Genomic DNA, 25,092 nt, shown 5'->3' on the forward strand with positions numbered 1-25,092 from the left:
ACGAAGTATTTCAGCTGAGCAGCGTTCCGGATGCGGATCTTGAAAAAACAAGGCTAGATTACCGGCCTTTGATCTTAATTGTATTTTAGTATTTTTTCCCCTCGATGTTGTTGTAGTCGCGGTCTCTTTTGTTTCGCTGGCGCTGTTTGCGGTACGCGACGTAACGCGGTCTTTTGATTACTCTATAAGAGCCCGCTCCCCCGGTGTATGTAGGTAACCGTCACAGGATAGGGGGAGGGGGGTGGGGATTGTGTTGTATGGAGCTCGACAGTTACACTGTACACGACAGGTGAAGACTAAACCGACGAGACCGCGCACAAAAGCACTCACGGGCCTTGCTGCCTCGTTCTGGCTCCAGTACCCAGGGACCGGTTAAGTTTTGTTTACACCTCATGCCGTGACCCGGGCCCATACGACTCCCCCCCACCAACCTCAGCACCCCCCTCCACCACCCTTTTTACATTGTGAGTACAGCCAGTGGGAAATCTCGTAACCCCCACCTCAATCCTCCTCACCCCCCACCACTTTGTGAGTACAACATTGGAAAGGCTCGTGCAGCCCCCCCCACCCCCACCTCAACCCTCCTCACCCCACCACTTTGTGAGTACAACATTGGAAAGGCTCGTGCACCCCCCCCCCCCCCACATACAAACCTCCTTCTCCCCCCCCCCCCCCCCCCACCACTTTCTTAGTACCACAACTGTGAAGACTCGTGCGTGGAGTACGACCGTTGTTATGGGGCCAACACTTCACATTAATGGCTGGACAGAAAGGTTGTTCTATCTCATGTTCTTCTCAACGCCGAGTTAAACATCGCGCATGCGTCACTTGCAAAAGGAAATAGTAAACGACGGGACGCCAATCTCGATATTTTAAACTTAATTATATACCATATATTTTTTAACACTCTTTAAATATTAAATTCGCTGAGGATTTAATACTTTAAAAAAATTTCTACGATTTTAATATTAAAGTAAATTATCGAAAATGATATATCTTTAATTTAAAAAATGTAATTTCGATTTAATAACTATGAATTGATGATGGGTATTTTTGCAAAGCTTTGTTACCGTTGTTGACAGTAAGCTCCTTCCAGTGTTTCTTCCAGACTTTTTTCTCGGGGGGGGGGGGGGGGGCGGTAGACTATTTTCGGGGGGGGGGGGCGGACACTGTTAAAAGTATATATTTTCTATATAAATTATATACAATTCCTTTCGTTCGAGGGGTGGGGGGGGGGGGGGGCTTTTGGGGGGCTAAGCCCCCCGAAGAGATGTCTGGAAGAAACTCTGGCTCCTTCGAATTGGTCTTTCGGGACTATCAGAACTATCGAGGTCTCAAGATTAGCCCAAAAGTTTGGAGTTTGTACTAACCCCACTGACTGGTTTTCAACTCTGTCATATGTTGATCAACAACTGGTTTTGAAAAATACTATTACATTTGATGCTATTACTAAGTAAAGTAGTCGAAACACTCGCTGATCATATATTTCAATCATTTTAATCATTAATCGTGTTAATAGTTTTAGCTTTAATCGTCCGGGATTTTTGTAGCTGAGGTCCTAGCTTTTAGTTTTCAGCTGAGGGCATAACTAAAAGCTACTACTTGTTTAGCTGAGGGCATAACTAAAAGCTACTACATGTTTAGCTGAGGGCATAACTAAAAGCTACTACTTGTTTAGCTGAGGACATAACTAAAAGCTACTACTTGTTCAGCTGAGGGCATAACTAAAAGCTACTACTTGTTTAGCTGAGGGCATAACTAAAAGCTACTACTTGTTCAGCTGAGAGCATAACTAAAAGCTACTACTTGTTTAGCTGAGGGCATAACTAAAAGATACTACTTGTTTAACTGAGGGCATAACTAAAAGCTACTACTTGTTTAGCTGAGGGCATAACTAAAAGCTACTACTTGTTTAGCTGAGGGCATAACTAAAAGCTACTACTTGTTTAGCTGAGGGCATAACTAAAAGCTACTACTTGTTTAGCTGAGGGCATAACTAAAAGCTACTACTTGTTTAGCTGAGGGCATAACTAAAAGCTACTACTTGTTTAGCTGAGGGCATAACTAAAAGCTACTACTTGTTCAGTTGAGGGCATAACTAAAAGATACTATTTGTTTAGCTGAGGGCATAGCTAACAGCTATCAGTTTTTTAAGCTTAGGACATAGCTAAAAGTTATTAGATTTTTATAGCTGATATCATAGTTACAATCTATCAGTTTTTTAGCGCAATTTCCATTCTGGAGAATTGCGTTTATTAACTCGTCTTTTCTGGGAATGGATGGATGAAAGGATGGATGGATGTGTGTCCGCAGCTTTAAGTCGTATCTCCTCCTCAACGAAGCAATATCGAGGACTAGTTCCAAAAGCAATTATGTTAAGCAAGTTACGAGGATGAACATAGGCCATAAAAATTCCGGGTTTCTTTCATGGATTTCCCGGAAAAGCCAAAAAACCTCAAAAAAATGCAGTTTTTGGCCCATATCTCGGCAACCAGACCACTTAGCGACTTGAAACATGTACCAATCGATACCTGCCATAATTTAGAACAATATTGCCGAAGAAAGTTTTGAAAAATATCCTTTTGTTTGGTCACAATTTTTTTTTTTAATTAATTAAAATTTGGACCGAATTAGTAGGTATTTTATGCAACCACACCACACGCGTCATAACGTTCAATAGCTGCGCCATCACGTTCAATGGCTGCGACGTCACGTTCGGTAGCTGGGCGCGCAATGGTTTTTAGTCATGTTACTCTATTGTAAATAAAACATGTAAAATACTGAAAAAAAAAAATAATAAAAAACGTTTTAATAACTAACCAATGGTTTTACTAACCCTGCTCTTGATTTACGCTACGACAGAGCTATTTTTAGATAACACAAGGAAATTGCGCTAAAATTGTCACTAGACTTTTTTAAATTACTTGTTTTATATAGTTCGAGTTTATCAGGTTAAGTTGATGTTTACAAACTCTCATTTTACGTATTGATGTTTGTAGTTAGAGGCCCTCCAACTTTAGTAGTTGAGTTCATAACTATGCGCTCAGACTTTCTTAACTGACTTGTGAAGAGCAACTTTTGCTATTTTAATATAAGAAAGATCAATATGAAGCATAGGAAGAATGATAAACTATTTCCCTTTACAATCTAGTGCGATAGATTTAAAAAATGTTTTGATTTTGAACTCTGACTAGTCTATAGAGTCCTTTCATATGACGTCACGTCCGTTCGTGATACCTACGCCCGCCGCCACAGTGGTGTACACAAGACGTAAACACAATCAGCTGTTCGCCAGCGCTGGACGTGTTCACCAGCGCTGGACGCGTTCACTGTATGTAAAGAACCGCACCCGCGGAGAAGGAAAAATACGTTAAAAAACTTGAACTCTTAGGAATTGAAGATCCTTATACTGTTATTGACAGTTTCGTATAAATAAATATGTGGACAAAATTTCTAAATAAAAATACTGTTAGTAATACTGTTTGCGTTTAGAGTTAAAGTAGCCGAATCTGATCAAATGCAGTTCTCGATACTTTGTTTCATGTAAGGACAGTAAAATAATAAACTTCATTTTAATTATAAAATATAACTATTAATAAAACAAATATGCTCGACCTTCACAAATACTAATAGTAAAAGACAAAGTCAAAAGTAATAGGCTAATAAGAATAATAAGATCTAATAGTAGGCCTAATACCTGGCTCCGCTGGGTAGACATAGAATCTAGAATCTACTTCTTTACTTAAATTTAATTACTTTAGATCTACATTCGATTCAAAATACACCCATAATAAATCAAAAGTAGTCATAATAGGCCTAATAAAGCATTTAATTGTCTCTAAGATCTAAAATCTCGCTCTATTATCTAATCATTTTTTTAGCAAACGAAATTTTCTGAAATTGAAATAGATTATATGACTAGACTTAGATCTAGAATCTGCTACTTAAATTAAATTGTAAAAACTTTATACAAGCATGTAGTTGATATTATTGTAGTAGAAGGCTTTAATAAATTACTAAGGCCTACCTACTTTGTTGTCTTTTTACAGCAATATGTATCTGATACTGGACTGAGTTTAATTAAATTCAAATTCATATCTAGTAATTGGTCTACTAAGTTTTTGTAGCCTAGTAGTACAATCTAGATCATACCAGCCAACAACAAATAACCACATTGTTATTATTTGGTTAATGATTAGGCTAAATTTTTTTTTTAAAATCCACTGTTTATAAAAGAAACAAATCAAGCTAGATACATTATAAGTGAGATGGTTTAGAATAATAACAATGGACCCAGTCTACAATTGATACAATTGCAGGTCTACATAGGGCCTACAGTATAGTAGTTTACAGTAGGCACCTAGTGTGTAGCTAGTATACTAGTGTGTAGCTGTCCAGAGTTAAGATTCTTAATGCCTTAATGCTTTCCCCTGATAAGCCGTGTGTGCTATAAATGACATAACATGACACCGAGGTGAGAAGTGTTGAGGGGAGAGCAGTGGGACTTTCCCCTTTGTTCTCCCTGCTGGGCCCTGAGGGTCAAAATTATATAAGAAATACTATCTCTGTGGGGCTGGGTATCACGGAGGTGAGACATTTTCAGGGGAGGGCAGGGCAGACTCTTCTTTGGTTTTATTGTGGGCTAGATACAGGTGGGGGCAGCCATCATGAGGGTAGAACGTCAGTATTAATGTGTCTGATTACTTCCCTGCTGGATTATAAGGTATAACATGCTACCCAGATTGGTTATTACCCATGGATTATATTAGCCGTTGTAGTGTGGGTTTTGTAGGAGTTAAGTGGTCTCACGTTTGCTACAGTAGATAACCTATAATATATTACAGCATTTGATCAGCTTCGTCTACTTAAACTCTAAACGCAAACGGTATTACTAACAGTATTTTTATTTAGAAATTTCGGCCACATATTTATATTATCCACGAAACTGTCAATAACTGTATAAGGATCTTCAATTCCTAAGAGTTCAAGTTTTTTAACATATTTTTCCTTTTCCGCCGTCGCGATTCTTTACATACGGTGAACACGAACAGCGCTGGTGAACACGTCCAGCGCTGGCGAACAGCTGATTGTGTTTACGTCTGATGTACACCACTGTGGCGGCGGGCGTAGGTATCACGTGATTTAGGTCACGTGTTTGCAAGGACTCTATTTCAGTCGGATGATTAAATTGCTTAGACGCATGTAGGCACCTTCATCATTAGGCTGTTAGCCTTAATAACAAGGTTTTTAAATAATCGTTATTGTTTTATTTTTTCTCAGACATATAATTTAAAAAATTCAGTTTGCCTTGCCATGTTCGCTTTAATATTACAGTTTTGATTATCGGCTTGTTATGACTGATACCGATTTACAATAGTAATACTTCTTTGTGACGTGGACTTTGATTCATTAAAAATTGTTTACTCATATATAAATCAAAACGCCTAATTTTTTTCTTTTTAATCCTAAAAATGTAAATAATTAATTAAAAGGTGATACACTGCTCTGAGAAGAGCTAAGGCAATGAGTTATTTTTTTTAAGCGAGGGTGATCTCCCCTAACCTTTCTCGAATATTCTTTAATAACATAAATGGGGATGGCAACTCTAGTGCAGATATAGACATTTTAATTTTTTTTTTAAATAGTTAATTTTTTTAACAGAATATTGCGGAACATTAGTACTTTATAAAGAAAACCTTGATTAATTTTCAAAGAGTTAATTAATCATCTAATCTAGTAACATTTTATGTCTTGACTTCAAGAACATTTAAAAAAAAAAAAAACTCGGTCGCGTAGATGTGTTCAAAATTTTGCTCGCTAGTTTCCGACAAAGCCAAACGAAAGACAGAGGAATAAAATCGAAAATAAATGTAGAGCTATAAGTGTTTTTGAGAAATCGGAATTTTTTTCTTTTTAATATTAATTATATTTATTTCTGTCATTTAGGTTACTTGCATTCACAGTAATTTACAGGTATACACTCATTTGTTTAAACATATTAATATATTTTTTTACAATAGTTTTTTTTTGTTGCTGTTGAGATATTTGTATATTTTAATTTTTTATTGTACAGTAACACAGAAAATTCACATGATACATGAATAATTAGTCATGAAAAATTATGGGGGACAATGTATTCATTTACAAGCCCTATTAAATTAAACATTTAAAACAAAAAAGATTTTATTTTAATACTTTAATTTCAATAAAACAAATTACAACAAAATTGATTTTCTTACTAATTTCTAGAGTTGTGTTTACTATCAAATTCGACTAAAATTTTCATATAGGCGATTGATACATATGTGAATTCTAAGGAAACAAACTAATATTTTTAAATTTACGTTTACTTTTTCAAAAATGCATATTCAAAATAAATTACATCAAATTGAAAGAATATTTCTCTATGTATATTGTAAAATGTATATTTGTACAATTTATTTACATAAGTTACTTTCTGTTTTATAAATAGTTATTGTCATTTTTTGTTGTTCATTTTTAATAAATTAATGTATGGGTTATCCTTCTTGGTAATGTTTTCAAAAGTAATGGGAAGTAATTAGTCCATATCATTTTAAATATTTAAGTTGACACATGCATTACATTCAAGCATATATATATATATATATATATATATATATATATATATATATATATATATATATATATATATATATATATATATATATATATGTGTGTGTGTGTGTGTGTGTGTGTGTGTGTGTGTGTGTCTGACTGTCTGTCTGACTGTCTGTCTGTCTGTCTGTCTGTCTGTCTGTATGTATGTATGTAACAGAGTGTAAATACAGTACTTGCTTTGAGACGCCAGCCAGGCACACAGATCAATTAAATTAAAAAATCGCAATACAAGGGATATTCCACACAAGAATAACATCAACGTTGCACACAAGAATAACACACACTAAACCAACAGACCTCCACTGTCACAAGTTCTCCCAAACTCCTACACGTATTTAGAGTGCCTCTTCTCGTTTCAAATCTTGTTCTGCAGTCCAGTGGCGTAGGCAGGGGTCATAACCCCCCCCCCCCCCCATAGACCCCTCGGTATAGGCCTTTATATATAAAGTATGAGGGGGGTGCAAATCGAAAGTTTGAGGGGGGGGGGTGCAAATCAAAAGTTTGAGGGGGGGGGGGTGCAAATCGAAAGTCTGAAAGGGGGGGGGTGAAAATCGAAAGTCTGAAAGGGGGGGTGCAAATCGAACGTTTGTCCCCGGGTAAAAATTGGAACCCTCCCACCCTTGAGAAGATCCTGGCTACGCCACTGCTGCAGTCTCTTCTATTGTTGAGCCCTATTACATAACCCCCGATCTTCAGCCACTGGACTTGTTATTGTTGTTATTTGACTAGAAAAGTTCTATTTTTTTTTTTTTTGGTCAAACTATTCTATTTTAGTACGTTTTGTTGCGTAAAATTTTTACATCCAGCTTCTTCATTTATGTCCAATATGTTGGTTGCAAAATATCGTGTTTACACCAAGTGTCACTTTTTGTTGACGCGTCAAATTCTATTTTAGTCACACTAGCTACATCACAACAACAATTGCATAATAACTCGGTTCATATTGGTCTTGACATTGTCCTTGTTGACTGACAACTATTACCTTGTTATCAATTGTAGCGTTGGTAACTTTCCACTAATTACTTACTACTATATATATGTATATATATATATATATATATATATATATATATATATATATATATATACATATATATATATATATATATATATATATATATATATATATATACATATATGTAAGATAACATATATGTGAGATAACATTAAAAGCAGTATACAAGCAATCGTGAATAATAAATCTATTTGAATTGAATCACTGTATCCTGTAATAAGAGTTTTTTCAAGCATCTCTTCTGGGGACACTGCCCCTCCCCCCCCCCCACTCCCCATCCCGAAGTACAGAGTATTTTAATTTTAACTACCATGTGCGAGAATTTAGGGCTAGCTAATTAGCTTTGGGGTTTTATAGATATATGTTTTCAGGCTAATTAATAATTAATGATAAAATTCTTCTTGCAGCTGCGACCTAGCTGAGATCAAATATAAATATTGTGGGGGTGTGTGGGATTTTAATTAAAAGCCACGTCCAACTTGTGTGTGTGGGAGGGGGAGGGTGGGATCTTAATTTAAAATTACGTCTAACTTGTGTGGGGTGTGTGAGGGTCTCAATTCAAAACCACGTCTAACTTGTGTTAAGATGTCAGTTTGAGATTGAGTCTAATTTGTGTGAAAAAGTGATGGGTATCGCATTTGGGATTTTTAGATATTTGTAAATTACTGTCATATTGATTGTAAGTAAGTTCTGCTACAGTCCATCAAAATTATTTGTAAATACTATATACTTGTAGCAGCTTTTATCTTTTTAATTATAGTATCAAAATTTTAAAATGTATTTGTTTCCGATTACATATTTCAGACATTTCAATGTCAAAACATTTCTACTTTGAAAGTGATATAAATCGTGATTCAACAAACCTAGCTTAATACATCTGTTACACATTAGTGCGAATAAAAGACAAATTATTTTACCCAGCTGATAATAATCTTTATTGCTACCGCATAATGATTACAGACTTAATTTTTACAACTTAATCTCAAGTATTTAACAATACTCAAAGAATCGTGCCACGAGCTATATTATCTAACCAATCAACTCGTCCGTTTCAAACCTTATGGACCCTATCAAAACAGTTTCGCAGTGACACGCTTCCAGCCCTCTGACGGCCATCCATCTTCCAGCCCTGGACAATCTACGACTCTGGTGGGTAATCTGCGAACCTGATGGGTAATCTGCGAACCTGATGGGTAATCTGCGACCCTGCCATGGTGTACTCCCGTAAATTGCCGACCACCGAAGTGGCCAGCAGCGTGTGTCCGTGTCCTCTATCTCAGGGGTCAGGCCGGGCGATTGTTTACAGAAACCATATGCCTCGCTCTATGGGCCTTGACTGTACGGGGGAGGTATCGATACGTTTGTTTCCTTAATATATCTCCATCTTTGGGCTTTTGTTGTAAGTGGGAGGTATCGATACGTTTGTTTCCTTAACATGTCTCCATGCTTGGGCTTTTGTTGTAAGTGGGAGGTATCGATACGTTTGTTTCCTTAACATGTCTCCATGCTTGGGCTTTTGTTGTAAGTGGGAGGTATCGATACGTTTGTTTCCTTAACATGTCTCCATGTTTGGGCTTTTGTTGTAAGTGGGAGGTATCGATACGTTTGTTTCCTTAACATGTCTCCATGTTTGGGCTTTTGTTGTAAGTGGGAGGTATCGATACTCGAGCTTCCTTAACATATTTAAATTTTTAGGTTTTAATTGTGTTTACTTAACATATCTACATCTTTGGGCTTTTAGTATAAGAGGGAGGTATCGATTCCCCTGTTTCTTTTAACCTATCGTGCTTTTATTGTATGATGGTCGTATCGATACTCGTGTCTCCTATACTTATATCCTTCTTTGGAATTTTATTGTAAGAGGGGGGTATCGATACTTGTGTCTCCTTAACATATTTCTATCTTTGGAAGTTTATTGTCGTGGAAATATATCTATTATCGTATTTTATTTATGTTTGTTTATTTCTTATGGCTTAAACTAAACTAAAAAGTTATCGATTCTCGTATATATTTAATACTGTCTTTGCAGTCTCTTATTGCAATAGAAAGGAATCAATTCTTTTATTATATTATTCTTTGTTTCTATCTTATAGGTTTTTCTGTATAAGAAATGTATCGATTATTCCACTTTTGAGTTTTTACTGAAGTATAAAATAATCGATTCTGTGATTCTTAGCCAATGGTTTTAGAGTTTTTACCTCCTGCAATAAAAACGTATCGATGGTCCTTGGGCATTTGCTTTATAATTTTTTAAACACAAAATAGATGTATATTATCTACATTAAACTGCTTTGTTGATTTACTTTCTTTACAAAACTCATACACACAGAACTGATGCAAGTTAATTGGTAGCTTTCTATTGAACTTTTAAAAACAAACAATTTTGGTTTGCATGTCAAAATACGCTTGTAAGCAAGAAGTGGCTATTAAATAACAAATAAACAAAATAATACAAGAGAGAAAAGCATAGAATTCCTTAGCCTGGATTCATTAGATTAAAAAAAAAGTATCGCATTGTTCTGACTCCTGGCCCACCAGCGTGTCAGTCAAAGGTCATGGCCGTTATCGAACCCCGAGAGAGCATGTATTGTGTCCAGAGATAGCAGAGTCCCCTGGTTTTGCCAGCTACAAATTGCCGGGGTGCATCGCGTACAATGGAAGGTCTTTGTCCAGGGGAGCTAACACCCATTATGTGATTCTACTTCCATTCATTACCTGCCCTTGCTTTTGTTTTGTTTTTTAAGCCCAATTAGTAAAAATGAGTCAAGAAACGAATGCGGTGATGTTTTTTTTTTCCATGAAGTTCACACGATACAATTTTACGCAGGCTTATCTGGGATGGCTAAAATAAATAAACTTTCACATTCTCACAATAAAACGAATGGTAAAAATAAAATAAAATTATTTAAAGATTTTATTTATAATATTTTAAATCATTGGAAATATAAAAAAAAATGTAATAATATCATAGCAAAGTTTTTATATCATGTTATAATCGTTTTAAAAAAAAATACCACAAACAATGGAACAAAACGATAAACAAACCGTCAATTATAATACACATGAATATTTACAATAAATAAATTTTAAGTGTAGTAATTCAAAGTGATGAATTGCATGGTAACAATAGTGTGCATACGCTACTACTATAAATTAGTAAACACAAAAAATATTCTTAGATTAACATTAAATGATGTCAGTTTTTATACTCTGATATGCTTTAGCTTCCAGTGGAGCTGTATTATAATGTTTCTTTTTTTTTTTTTTTTGTATTTGTGAATGGAATAGTTTGGTGTGGCGTTGTGAACTGATTACATTTTTTACAATGTAGAACCCAACAATGGAGATAAAATTTTAAGAACACAATAATATTTTTGTATTTTTTGTTGTTGTTGAGAAGACTGAACTGAAATCAGTTTGGTTGTCTCTTTATATTGTTCAAACAAAAATTGACTCATCTAATATATTTAAAATTAATAACAAAAAGCGTTAATTTATAGGAATATTTGGCGTAAAAGTGTAATTTATATTTGATTTAATTAAAATTTTAAAACGAGTGCGTTATATTATTGAATCAATAAAAAATTAACACCCCGTATTTATCTATTAAAACACCAGAAGAGTTTTGCTTTAGATAATGATCTTCTTTATAGCGTTTTATTTATTCTTCTACGAATATGGTACATAAAAGATTTGGTGATTCTGCTTTGTTGTGTTTGATTCGATGTAAAATAGAACTACACAAAAGTTATATTGTAATTGTGGTTATTTATCATGTGTAAGATGTATTTGAGATGTAAGATGTGGGATGGGTGGGTGTGTGTGTGAGATCAGGTAATGAGCTGAAGAAATGTGGGTAGTTATGTGTAAGGTGGGGTAAAAAATGTGGGGAGGCGTGTGTGAGGTAAGGCACTGTGGTCAATAAACGTGGGTAGATATGTGTGGGGTAAGGCACTGAAGTAAAAAATTTTGTGAGGGAAATGTGTGTGCTTTAAGGCACTGATATGAATCAAATGTGGGGGACAGGTGTGTGGGGTAAGGCACTGATATGAATCAAATGTGGGGGACAGGTGTGTGGGATAAGGCACTGATATTAATCAAATGTGGGGGACAGGTGTGTGGGGTAAGGCACTGATGTGAAGAAATGTGGGGAGAGATGTGTTGGGTAAAGCAGTGAGGTCTTAGAAATGTCTAGAAGGTTAGTGAGGGATAGAGAAAGTATTAGAATAGACAAATCATTATTGTAAGGGGGAGAGTAAGGAAAGATAACTGACTGAGAGAGTAACAAAAATGTTTGCGGTAATGTTCAAGTGGTTTTTTTTTTTACTTTTGATGATAGAGTTTTGAATAAGAATTCATATAAACAGATGTGCTTGGCAAAAATTATTATTTTAAATCGATATAAAGAAGAAAAAAAACAGCATTTAAAAAAAAAGTTAATTAAATTGGTTTTGATTGTTATTGTAGAAAAAGGTTAGATGAAAATAAAATACAATAATCGTAATTTATTTCATTACCAATTTTTGCTATGTTATTTTGGAGCAAAGTTTGACTTGTAGAAAATGCTGCTAAGTGATAATAGGTGTAAATCTAAAAATGTACAACTTAATACTGATACATATATATATATATATATATATATATATATATATATATATATATATATATATATATATATATATATATATATATATATATATATATATATATATATATATATATATATACTTATCTAGCCTGTTGCATTGCGAGGTTAGTAGGTTGACGAACACATCCCCAAAGAAAGTCAATGAAAGTACTACACATCTTAAACAGAATGTACATGATGCCAAGTTTAAGTCTGGAAATTGTGTATCAGACATTGACGATGTATCCCGTGTGAACTTCAGATACCCTTGTGTAGTTTATGTTGGACAATCTTGCTTTCATATAAGTTTAGTCGACATAGCTAATCACAATATTTGTGTCACCCATGTGCGGTTTTTGTTGGATAATGTTGATTTCATATAAGCTTTGTCAATAGAGCTGATCACAATATATTGTGTCAACATTTCGAGTTTTCAAAAATGTATTGTTTTAAAGGCACTCTTGTTTTTATAAAACGAATAAACTATACTACGTTGTTAATAATTTTTAGCAATAATCGAATTCGAAATAAACAGATATTTTGTTCTTAAAACAAGTAGCTTGCAGTAAATTACAATACACATAATTTTGCCTTTAATTTAATTGTTTTCTCTTATTTAGCTGTGCTTGGTCAGAGCCAATCTTCAAATTATTGCTTGGCCATCTGTGAAGAAGTCGAATCTTGAAATGTTCCGTGTATCTATAATATAAGTCTCGAAGTTCTAAGCGTCAAGCATGTTATCCAACCAGCGTTGTGAGAATCCCTGCTTTATCTGCGGTGTGTTTACTCTGGGCAGTGAAGTTTTTCACTAACTTACCAAGAAGTTTAGAATCTCATCAAGATGATCGAAGGCTTGAGCTAGTGTTCAATGTGTTGTGGAAACTTTTTCCGGTGCTAGCGATGTTATTGACTTGAGCTAGCATTAAACTTGAGGTGCTAGCGATGAGGTTAACTTGAGCTAGCGTTAAACTCTTGAGATGCTAGCGATGAGGGTTAACTTGAGCTAGCGTTAAACACTTGAGGTGCTAGCGATGAGGCTGAGCTAGCGTTAATCTCTTGAGGTGCTAGCGATGAGGTTATCTTTAGCTAGCGTTAAACTCTTGACGTGCTAGCGAAGAGGTTGACCTGAGCTAGCGTAGAATGTGTATTTGCTAACAATGAAGTTAACCCGGTTTAGATTCGTTTTGTTTTGTTTTACTCGTGACTAAACCAGAATGGCTTCAGAGCTGAATTACATCCGGGTCAAAATGTATTTTAATGAACCAAAGCGACTTAAAGGGTAGGAATGGTAATCGGTCGGAAATCATCTCATCGATTTCCGAATAGTTTATCAAAATCGGTTCAAGAACTTTGGTGTCTTGGCGTCCCATCCCTATCACTTTGGTTTAGCCTAGAGTCACAGCAAGTGTAAAATTTTGTGATCATTTTGAAATCCCGAAGTGCTTCGATATAAAGTCTGGCTACCATGTAGCCCCAGTGTGCTACACTACCATGCCCGTATGCCAGGGTGTAGCTGCTGCTGCATGTAGCTCTGTTGCTGCATCTGCCCTGGCTGCGGCACGTGGGAGCTGACATTTCCGTTTGAGCAGTACGCCGCTTGGGCTGAGTTGTAGGCGAAAGGGTTGACGTTGTAGGGCGCCGAGTAGGGCGTCTGGGGCGGCCCCATGCAGGGCTTTCCGTCCCGTACTAGAACTGGCACCGCGACGCGTCTAGGCGGCTGCATGGCTTGCAGCTCTAAAGACTTGTCTTGACGCTGACGTTTGCATTTATAGCGCCTGTTCTGGAACCAGATTTTAATCTGCGTGGATGTGAGCTTCAAGAGCACCGCCATCTGCTCCCTCTCAGGCGCAGACAGGTACCTCTGCTGCTTGAACCTCCGTTCCAGCTCGTACACCTGAGCTTGCGAGAACAGAACCCGGGGTTTTCGCTTCTGTCTCTGTTTCAGCAGGGTGCAGTCCCCGCCGGAAGCGTCGTTGTTGGATGAACCGGAAGTCGAGGAGGATGACGTCGACGATGACGTCGAAGATGTTTTGGATTTGTCTTTTTCCGCGGAGGTCTGAGCGGCGGTGTCGTCGAGGAAAGAGGGGGTGTTGGAGTACTGGGGTTGGGAGGTGGGCTTGTGAGGCGCGTGGCCTTGCTGGGACGGGCCTTGAGGGGAGGAGCAGGTGCCCTGTTGTTGTTGGTGCTGGGACAGCTGGAGGTGGCGGTGGTGGCTGGAGGCGGGCTGAAGTGGCGACAGCTGGGTGCAACTTAGTTTTCCTGTGGGGGGAAAATAAAGTAAATATTAAATACTACATTAAAAGTTGGATTTAAATAAAAACGGAAATTGCACCCATAAAAAAATAATTAAAAACTTAAAGAAATTTATTTGACTATCGAAAAAAAAAACCATTAAATAAAAAAACTAGGATTTAATTTTGCAATAAAAACGTGAGTTGCAACGAAACAAAAAACAAATTAATTTTATACGTAAGAAAACATTATTTGTTTATCGAAAAAAAAACATTAAATTAAAAACTAGGATTTTATTTTGCAGTAAGAAACAAAAAAAAATAATTTTAAAACGTAAGCTAAAATTACTTATGTTAAGCGCATAGAGGATTTAGTGAGAGGTAAAGAATTAGATCAGTATATCCGTAATCCCTAATCGCTTTCGGGGCCCAACTTCCCCCCGGGGTACGGCCTCCCTTCTCGGCTTACTCGTCAGCGGACCTGCAATGTTGACAAAGCAGTTGATGCCGGGCTTGTCATGGCTTCTACGGCAAACAGCAGACGTCGTTTACGCCACGTCTAGCCGGTGTCTCTCGGTCTGACAGCATTGCTAATAGGTCCCTGGGGGTGGACGGGTTCAAAGGTCACGCCATGGTTACCGGAACAAAAGAGGGGTAAACAATGGGTGTGCTTTTATTGTTTAGTTTTTTTTTATCGACATTGTACGATTTACTGCAAGCGTGTATTTAAACAACAATCTTTTTTTAAAGGATTCAATGAGCAATAGTTATGCAACATAAGCAAACTAAAAACCCGAAGGGTGTCTTGTTATGAAACTAATAACAGAGATAAAAATAGTCGGTGCCTAATCTTTAGCTGCCAGAATAAGCTCGGGTCAACAAGAGCTAAGATTCGGATAGATTAGTGCAAGAGGGTAGCTTCGGGTCAAAGGTGAACGAAGCTTCTAGACTAGACCCTGGCGTCCAAACAGCTACCTCGATTGCAGGACGCGACACAATTATTTTTATATGGGTCGCTTAAAATTGAATTTCTTTGTTTCTGCGGTACCACATTGTGTGAAAACAATTCGTCTACACTGACACTCGCGATTTTTTAATGCAAGATATGTCATTATTTCACGTGAAAAAACTAGACAATTATAAAAACAATTAGTTATGTATCTAATAAATCTAGATGATTTATTTTAAAAGATACCTTAATATTTCGTGAATATATTTAACTTTGTTGTTTACTTGAAATTAAGCTCATTAGTTTTCCTCAATATAAATCAAATAAATAGATCCGATGCCCGTGTTTGTCTACGGGACTATTTTCTATATTTAACCAAATCTTTTATTTCCATGACAAACATATTTTTTTTTTCTAAAATTACACATACTTTTTAAAAAATCCTTATCTTGAACAAAGTCTTGTAAAACCAGCCCCCCCCCTTACCCACACTAACATCCACAGAAAACTCGATACGGGCGGGGTTATGCAAATTTTCGACAACATTATCAACGGCTGTCAACAGCGGCAGTGTGCACAAGGGATTGTCCTGTGTACCTAGGTTCTACACGTCCCCCTCAGGACCTGGTACCCGGCGATCTCGTCGATTCTCGTCCCGGCCCCGGGAGCGGCGGGAAGTCAGCTGAAATGTTTACCCACGGTTTACAAGGCGAGCGGACGATCAGTTCGGTCAACTAGATCGGGTCATGCGATCGCCTGTCAGGACATTATGATTGATCGAGTACATACATTTACACAACACCGACATTGGGATGCCATTCTATACGGCTCAGTGCTCTCGACATTCATTTAATCCACAACAAGACTTAAAATATATTTATCTTTCATATTTTTTAATGTTTTATTTTAACAGTAATAAAAAAATAAACCGGGAGTGATCTCCCCTAAACTTTCTCGAATATTCTTATATAAAACTAGCTGCATCCCGTGCTCCGCCACGGTAAATCTTTTTAAAATGTACCAACTTGGGAACAGAACAAAACTAAACACAACACAAACGAACGCAAAAAAAAAAAAAAAAAAAAAAACGAACAAACAAACACAACACTCATAACATAGACACAATTTAAATGCATTCATACAGGCATATTGCTCACAGTCTAGCCCGTAGCGCCAAATTGCGCCCTTTCCGGTGATTTGCACCCCCCTCAAACTTTCGATTTGCACTCCTTCCCCCCCCTCCCTAAAACTTTCGATTTCCACCCCCACCCCCCCCCCCTCGCACATTTTTTCCAACCCACTTTGGCGCCCCCTAAGGTCGGCACCCGGGGACATATGCCCTCCCCTCGCTACGCCTCTCCTATAAAACCCCTAACTTGTCCTCAAACCGAAAGATAGAATAATAATTAGTAAACAGTATAAATAATAGGCAGTATTTAAAATATCCGTGTTTCACCTAAATATTTCACTTTATCCATTCACGCATTTTTTCCCCCAGTACTTTAAATTTTAAAAATTTACAATAGAGTTTCATAACTAAAACCATTGCGCACCATCCACCCAATGAAGGTGATGACGCGCCTATAATATTGCGGAATAGTCGATTAAAAATTATAAATAGTAAACAGTAAATTCAGTGAATGAAATAAATAAAAGATTGCCTTTTATCAATCCATGCTAATTATAATTTTCTAACAATCCGCATCCGCACAATTTGCATTCACATTTTGCTAATTATATTATTGCAACACTAATTCCTTCTAGTACGTCCGTACATTTGCATTCACATTTTTTTTTATTAGCGTGAGTTAAATTTATTTTTGAATTACCTCCCTTGTCAAAATTAGAAAAAAGAGTTAAATTAATTTGATTTTTCTAGCCTACTGTTATTACATTATTAAAATGTTTCCACCTTTCTCAGGCATAAAAAAGAAAACAATATTTGACATTGATCCTTTTAATATGTTTTAGCAATGTGCGTGTATTTAATATTCTCTTTACGTTATGCAAAATTGTACAAACAGTGGAAATTATAAAATAGCTCTATGCCGCTATATAAACAAACCCTACTCTAATACTTATAATAAGACACTGCGGTGCACTGAAAAGCACAGCATGGTGCGTAGCTTACTTTTATAGTCCCAAAATCTATAGCGATGACGGACGGAAGGACACGCTCAGCCCGATTATATTATAGATAACAGGGGATGGGAACTCGGGCTATAGACATGATTTTTAATCCATTTTAAATACTTAAAGTTTTAAAAATAGAATAAAATCTCGTAGACAGATTAATTGAACACCAAGTGAACGCCAAATAAAAACGCGTATAATAGTGCGCAATATTATTAGTACTTTAAAAATTTACATTAGTTTTTTGAGAAATCGGAAGTAGCGTAAATTACTACTTCCAGTCAACGGAAATTACTCAAAATTTAACAGAAGGTAGAGAATTAGATGTTTTACTTACATGTGAAATTTCATTTATCTATCTGAAATAGTACTCAAGTTATAGGCTTTTGAAAAATTCAAAGTAGGAAAAGTACCACTTCCGGTTATCGGGAATCGCTCAAAAGTTGATACGGATCTACGATTTTGATAAAATACTTATATATGAAATTTCATCAACCTAGCTGTAACGGTACTCAAGTTATCGTGTTTACACACGGACACACACACACACACACACACACACACAGACACACAGACATACGGACAAGATTGCAAAATTATGTTTTTCCGTATCAGTGAGGTGTAAAACGTCGAGATTTGTAAAAATCTCGATTTTTTTTTTTGCACGATTACAAGACTTTCTCTATACTTCGTATATACGAGAAAGTAATAACATTTTTTAACAATAACTTTTTCGCGTTTTATGGCATTAAAAAAATAAATAAATATAAAGTGGTTATATATATATATATATATATATATATATATATATATATATATATATATATATATATATATATATATATATATATATATATATAAGCATATGAAAGCTAAAATTCACAGAAGTCTTATATAAAGTATTCAAAAAATAACGAATAGCCTAACAGGAAGTGAGATCTACGTTTCAAGATAAACCACGTCTTCAGTCTTTTAAAATCTTTATTTTATTATTTTTTACCCTCCTACCACCTCTTAATTTTCCACCGCCCCTCTGTATATTTAATGTTTTCCTACGTTTTACCCCTTTTATTCTACCCCTCCCCCTTCCTTCCGTCATTAAAGGTTGAGGTCGCTGTTTTATTTTTTCCCGACCCAATGAACGCTCACTTCCGAGTGTCTCAGCTCTGGTGACGTCCAGGCTAACTTCCCCGGACGGTTCCACCCGTGTCTGGGGCTCGTTATTTTAAAAACCCATGCCGCATTGCTTCCCCGGAACAATCCGGCATCACGGCTTCCGATCCGGCAACACTCAATTATCATTAAAGACGAAATTACCCACTAAAGCTGCCGTCTTGCCTATGATAGATGAAAATATAAATGAGTGGTAAAAAGAGGTTTTGGTTTCGGGAAATTTAAAAAAAAAAGTTTTCTTTCATATGCTCTTAATTTTGCCGTAATTTGGAGTTATTCCCCCTTGTCTATGCCGGCGGAGAAAAAAAAAACGGCTATAAAGAAGGGGAGATAATTATAAAACAATTTCCAGTCCCGATTGGTAATAAAGAATTCATAATTCCACCCCCTTTTTTTTTCTTGCTTCACTATTCGGTAAGTGCTTTAGGGAGGGCTGGGATAATTTATGAAAGAATGTTAATAACGAAAGAAACCGATTCACCGGCGATGGGTTGCGGGTTAGAGCCTCGTTGCCGGCTTCGTTTAAGTTTAACGCTCGGCATTCGAGGCCGGGGGGTTTTCCGGGCGGCTCCCCTGCTGGGCGCCATTAATGAAATCACATCACCGGGAAGCGAATAGGCCAAGACTCAAATAAGGCACATCTGTGTGAACGCGAGCGCGAGTCTAACGAAGGCTTCTTACCGCAACACCCAAGGAAATAAATCTTTCTCTTTATGGCTTCAGTTTTATACTTATATGAATAATATAGGAATTATTTTTTTTTATTTTTGTATAATAAATTGGCCTCCTTTGTTAATAGATTGTCCTCCTTTGTTAATAGATTGTCCTCCCTTGCTAAAAGATCAGCCTCCATTGATAATAGATTAGCCTCCCTTGCTAATAGATTAGCCTTCCTTGCTAATAGATTAGCCTCCCTTGATAATAGATTAGCCTCCCTTGCTAATAGATTAGCCTCACTTGATAATAGATTGTCCTCCCTTGCTAATAGATTGTCCTCCCTTGCTAATAGATTGTCCTCCTTTGTTAATAGATTGTCCTCCTTTGTTAATATATTGGCCTCCCTTGCTAAAAGATCAGCCTCCATTGATAATAGATTAGCCTCCCTTGCTAATAGATTAGCCTTCCTTGCTAATAGATTAGCCTCCCTTGATAATAGATTAGCCTCCCTTGCTAATAGATTAGCCTCACTTGATAATAGATTGTCCTCCCTTGCTAATAGATTGTCCTCCCTTGCTAATAGATTGTCCTCCCTTGCTAATAGATTGGCCTCCCTTGCTAATAGATTGGCCTCCCTTGCTAATAGATTGGCCTCCCTTGCTAATAGATTGTCCTCCCTTGCTAATAGATTGGCCTCCCTTGCTAATAGATTGCCCTCCCTTGCATTACAAAGAGAGTCCTATTATAAATTAACATCCACAATATTCAGTGCCGCAGAAAGAAAGATAATAGATTTGAACCTATACCCTATACAGTCATTGTTGAGAGTCTTGCAGTGGAATAAGCAGTATGGTCCCAGTGTTTTAAAAGCTTCATTAACCCTTAAATTTAAGTCAGTCTAGTGAAACGTTTATTACTACTAGAATAAATCCGAGTAGCTTTTTTTTACTTTTATGTATGTGACTTATGTTTAATGTTTTTATGAAAATAATAGTTTTTTTTTTGTTTTAAGCTTGCACCCACTCCCTCACTCTCTCACCCCCCCCCCCCCCCCTCCCCTTTCTTGAACATAAAGACACGAATGAGTGTCATATCAGACGGCCGTACTAAAATGACACAAGCGATTTAGTCGAAGCTGAACAAGTGGTTCCTCGTCTAGACAAGCCTCATCCTTGACATCCTCCCCTCCCCCCCCCTCCTCCCGGGGCATACACCCACGGGCGCCATAATGAAGGCTGTACTCAGCATGGTCGATGCCGGGCATGCCACGACCGGTCGTAAAACGGTTGTAATGACAAGCAACGCCCCAACACACCCATGGGGGTGACCACCTCTCAGCCCCCTCCCCTCAGCTCAAACCAAACTTTAAAAAAACATTTTCCACAAGTGGACATAGTTGGGGTAGTAAAACCAGGCATTTCCACGTCACAGTGGGCTACGGCACCATGAGCATCAGCATCAGGCTACCCACGGGGCGACCCGTGGGGCGACCCGTGGAGTCTGGAGTGGGGGAGGGAGAGTAATACTATAGAGGAGGTACCCCCTGTTCCGTTGTGAGGGGGTGATTTAATAATGTTTCTAATGCGTTCTAATGAAGACGTCAATGAGATAGGTATGAATGTACACGGTAGTTGTAGGTGACGGGGGTGGATGCGTGGTAAGGCTCAGAGAAATTGACTAAACGCTGGACAATCAGAGCCGCCGAGAGTTCTTTAAATGGATCCCAAATTGGCGATTTGAGATGAGCTATGGCACTAATGGGGCGGTGAAGGATTGGTTAAAATTCAAGACGGAATTAACGGAACGAAAAAAAATAGATAAAAACCGAAAAGTTGTATTGTTTTTTGTTGTTTTTTTTTGTTTTTTGTTTCACTATTTCAAGACAATTTTGACAAAATATATTTTACATACTTCCTTAACACAACATTTCCACACTTAAAAAATTATTATATACATAAGGTTGCACGTGCCATGTAACCTTGACTTAAACTCTTTGTAAACTCATTTTTAATTAATTAAAATAGCGGTTAAGTAGAACAAAGAAGAATTTAATAAAGATAAAATAAACTTTGCGACATGGTGGGAGTGATGAGGGGTGGAAGCATATTTCGTCTCGCGTGTTACAGTTAACCTAACAGAATAACCCCATGTTACAACCCCCGCCGGACAATCCTTAATGAACTCTCCCCACGTTGTAAACAAGAAAGTCGGGGTTTTGAAGTTAGATCTATACGTCAAACATCCGGTTTCCGGATCAGCGTCCGGATGTGTCATCTTCAAGTGGGCTGACACAGACTGATACATCTAGCCCAGCCGCCCATAAGCGTCTTGTTATTCTCTCTGTTGGTTAGCCCATCGTCTCCACAGCTGACACAGACTGATACATTTAGCCCAGCCGCCCATAAGCGTCTTGTTATTCTCTCTGTTGGTTAGCCCCTCGTCTCCAGAGATACAGTTTTTTTTTTTTCGAAAAAAATTAGTTGTAGTTTTACATTTTCAAATAATACTTTTTTTTTACGACTATGGATGTTTGGTAATTAAATGCGTAAAGTTTGGGGCGGGAGGGAGGTATGGTTCTTTTAAAATAAAATAGTTTAAATATTGGTTTGAGTTTTTCTATGAGATACACTAGTCATTCTAGAAGACAGTCTATTCCTTTAAGATAGACCGGTATATCTACAAGATAGTCTAGTTCTATAAGATAGACAAGTCTATCTACAAGATAATCTAGTTATATAGACTTAATTATCTTTAATTATTATTAATTATGTTACTGTTAGGTTTTCTGAAGAAATTCTCAAACTTGACATAGCCAGTATTTGAACATTCAACTATAAGGTTAGAGGGAATACGTTTTGTTGTCATATCTAAAGTTGTATCAAAATCAACTAGCCCTAATCATTCATGATTTCTGCAGAATAGCTACCCTTAAGAAAACAACCCTGGAATATGTTTTTTCCTTTATAACGTGTGTAATGTAAAAAAGACAAAATAAAGAATCAGTTAATCCCATTCGTTGTTTGCAAAGCTTAGTTTGACAGAAAATGTATAACAAACTACTTCCGTTTTGAATGTTTCAAAGAACATTAATTTACTGACAACGGTTCCTGGAGAATCTTCCTTTATCTATATTTGAAATTAAACTAATTTTCTTAAATTATATTTTCTAAATTTCGCGGATAAGATTACCAAAAAATGTATTTATATAATAAGTTCTGTGCTAAAATATATTAGCTTTACACTATTCAGTGCTGAGCAGATAACTCGCTTTAAATTAAGACAGAGATCCATCTCCCAGTTATCGTAGGGTTTTAAACTCTTTTCAACGATGAACTTAACTCACTCCCTATCCCATCAGTTTGTATTTATGGGGGCGCATCTTCCTTCTCGTCTTATGGTTTACTTTTTAAAAAAAACATTTCTGCCATTTCATACATAGCTTCCCCCCTACACACCAATTAACCAGAGACGGCCGCGGAGCTGAATGATATAACACTCTGGTGGGGCTCGCACGCTCGGTGGCGCCCCCTGCCTGGGGGGAGCGTAACTTGCGTCGGAGCTATCGATGGTGGGCTCGGTTAACGACGGAGGGTTCGCGCTCTCGGGGGCTGGGGAACCAATTATGTAAGTTGGAAAGTATTTGAGCAAATCCACTTTAAAAAACCGCTTTGTCTTAACAAAATAAACATTTTTTAGGAGAAGTACGGTATGGATTACGTCTTAAGTTTAGAGATGATAAAATAAGTCATCTTCGAAGGTAGTAACTAAGTAATTGATGGTCTGATAGACATCATTGTTATAAATATAATCCATTTCATTTAATTAGGCGCGGGAATTTAAAAGATGTTTTTTTTTCGTTTATGAAAATAAAAAGGAAACGGAACTATAACTAAGTCAAGGTTGTCGTACAAAGGTTTAAAAACGGGCATTTTAAATGATGAGTTAATGCGTAAAAGATAATTTAAATATAAGAATCGTGTTAATTGAAATTAGTTGATTGATTATTATTTAAGTATAATTGTTATATTTAAGTATAGTAAAATCAAGAGTTAAAAATTAAATGTTTTCTTATAGAAAGTACTGCTTAACATGTTGTCCCAAAACCAGTCTTTATGACACGTGAATGTGATACAATACTTGTGTGACATTATTTGACCCTACGCCTCTTTACTGTGTCAACACATTCTCATTACCCCCCCCCCCCACACACACACACAAACACTTATCACACAATATACTCACAAACACACATTGTCACTCATTCACAAACATACTCACATACACACACACATTCTCTCATTCCCCCCTCAATCTTCCCCACACTTCACTTCATATATATCTCTACGCCCCTTCTCCAAACTTCTACTTTAAGAAACCCCCCTGTCTTATGGCAACTGCACTAGAAAGTCTGGAATTGTGTTAAAATATCCGGACGGGCACCTGCCCGCGGACCAACGAGCCAATTAAAACCATCAGCTGCGATTAATGGTAAACCCGGAACGATGGAGTTAACAAAATGTATACTTAATCCCGCCGAGTGCGGCGCCCTAGCCGGGGCTTCCTGCGGTCGTTCTGCGCATGCCTGGATCATGATTGCGGCTGATGCTTTCAGCAGTGCCGAGGAGAAATTAACCGTTGTAAAACTATGTTGGTTTGGGCGAAATCGCAGATGTGATTTATTGTCTGTTTACTGCACTTGGTTGGAGAATGGTTAAAAGATTACGTATCATCTTGCTAAGTAGATTCTCATTGAAATAACAGAGTGGATGAAAGATCATTATCCTTTTTTTTTCACACTGTGAAAAGGATGTTTTTTTAATGTAATCTAGAAGCCAGGTTTTTAAAATTTGTTTTAAATAAAGCAATTTTATTAGCATGTATTTTAAGTCCCTCGCTCAACTACTTAATCATTAAGTAGTTTAGCGAGGCACTACCAATATCATAGTTGGGTTAAAATACAAAAAAAAAAAAGTATATGCAAAAATGGATGCGGGTTCAATTCCAAGTGGTGATGAAGACGGATGAGCCGGTTTTAAAAATGTTCACGTGACATTTTTAAAATGTGTCACGTGACTATTATAAATGTGTGCCGCATCAAACAAAAAACAAAAAGTTTGTTTCTATACTAATGCACAAACGACGTAGATGAGCCCACTCTGGTTTATATAGAACCTGGCCTAAGGGTTAGGGTTAGGGTGAGGAAAGGAGCCATGGTGTGGTGCTGACTCGTCCCTCTTTGTGCGTGATGGGGTCATATACTAACGTGCAAATCTGTGTGCACGTCGAGGTAAATGAATAGCCGAGCTCTGCTTCACCTGCCCTTACAATCAGACAGACACGAAAGGGTCAGCTGTTCTAACAATTTAGCGAGTTTACTGTGGGATCAAATCCAAGTGGGAACGCCGGGTTTATCAGTGCAGGGACAAGGACACAGTTGCTCGGTCATGTGCGTTAATCAGCCATGGGGGAGATAACTCAAGCACGTACACGACGCTTAGCTTGGTAACGCTTAGCACCCTTTCCAGAACGCTTAGTGCCGTGGCTTATCCTATTATTATCTAGACGTTTTGAACCCGTGTCTCTATCAAATTTCTTGTTTTAATGTAAAAACTACGTTTAAAAATATAGTTTAAGTAGCCTTAAAATGTTAGTCTTAATAATGTTACGC

General features: G+C 37.1%; 1 protein-coding gene across 1 annotated transcript in view; it reads right to left on the minus strand.

Moving 5' to 3' along the window:
• Window positions 1–13,197: 13,197 nt before the first annotated feature.
• The window catches only part of LOC131951394 (homeobox protein Nkx-2.5), a 28,486-nt gene continuing 16,591 nt past the window's right edge, over window positions 13,198–25,092 (minus strand). Inside the window, exon 3 of the mRNA XM_059313793.1 lies at window positions 13,198–14,540. Within this exon, the coding sequence (XP_059169776.1) occupies window positions 13,768–14,540 (773 nt within the window). The 3' untranslated portion in view covers window positions 13,198–13,767. The remainder of the gene's footprint in view (window positions 14,541–25,092) is intronic.

Source organism: Physella acuta, unplaced genomic scaffold, assembly GCF_028476545.2.
Source record: "Physella acuta isolate Inbredline_101_S28 unplaced genomic scaffold, ASM2847654v3 ptg000810l, whole genome shotgun sequence".
NCBI lineage: Eukaryota > Metazoa > Mollusca > Gastropoda > Physidae > Physella > Physella acuta.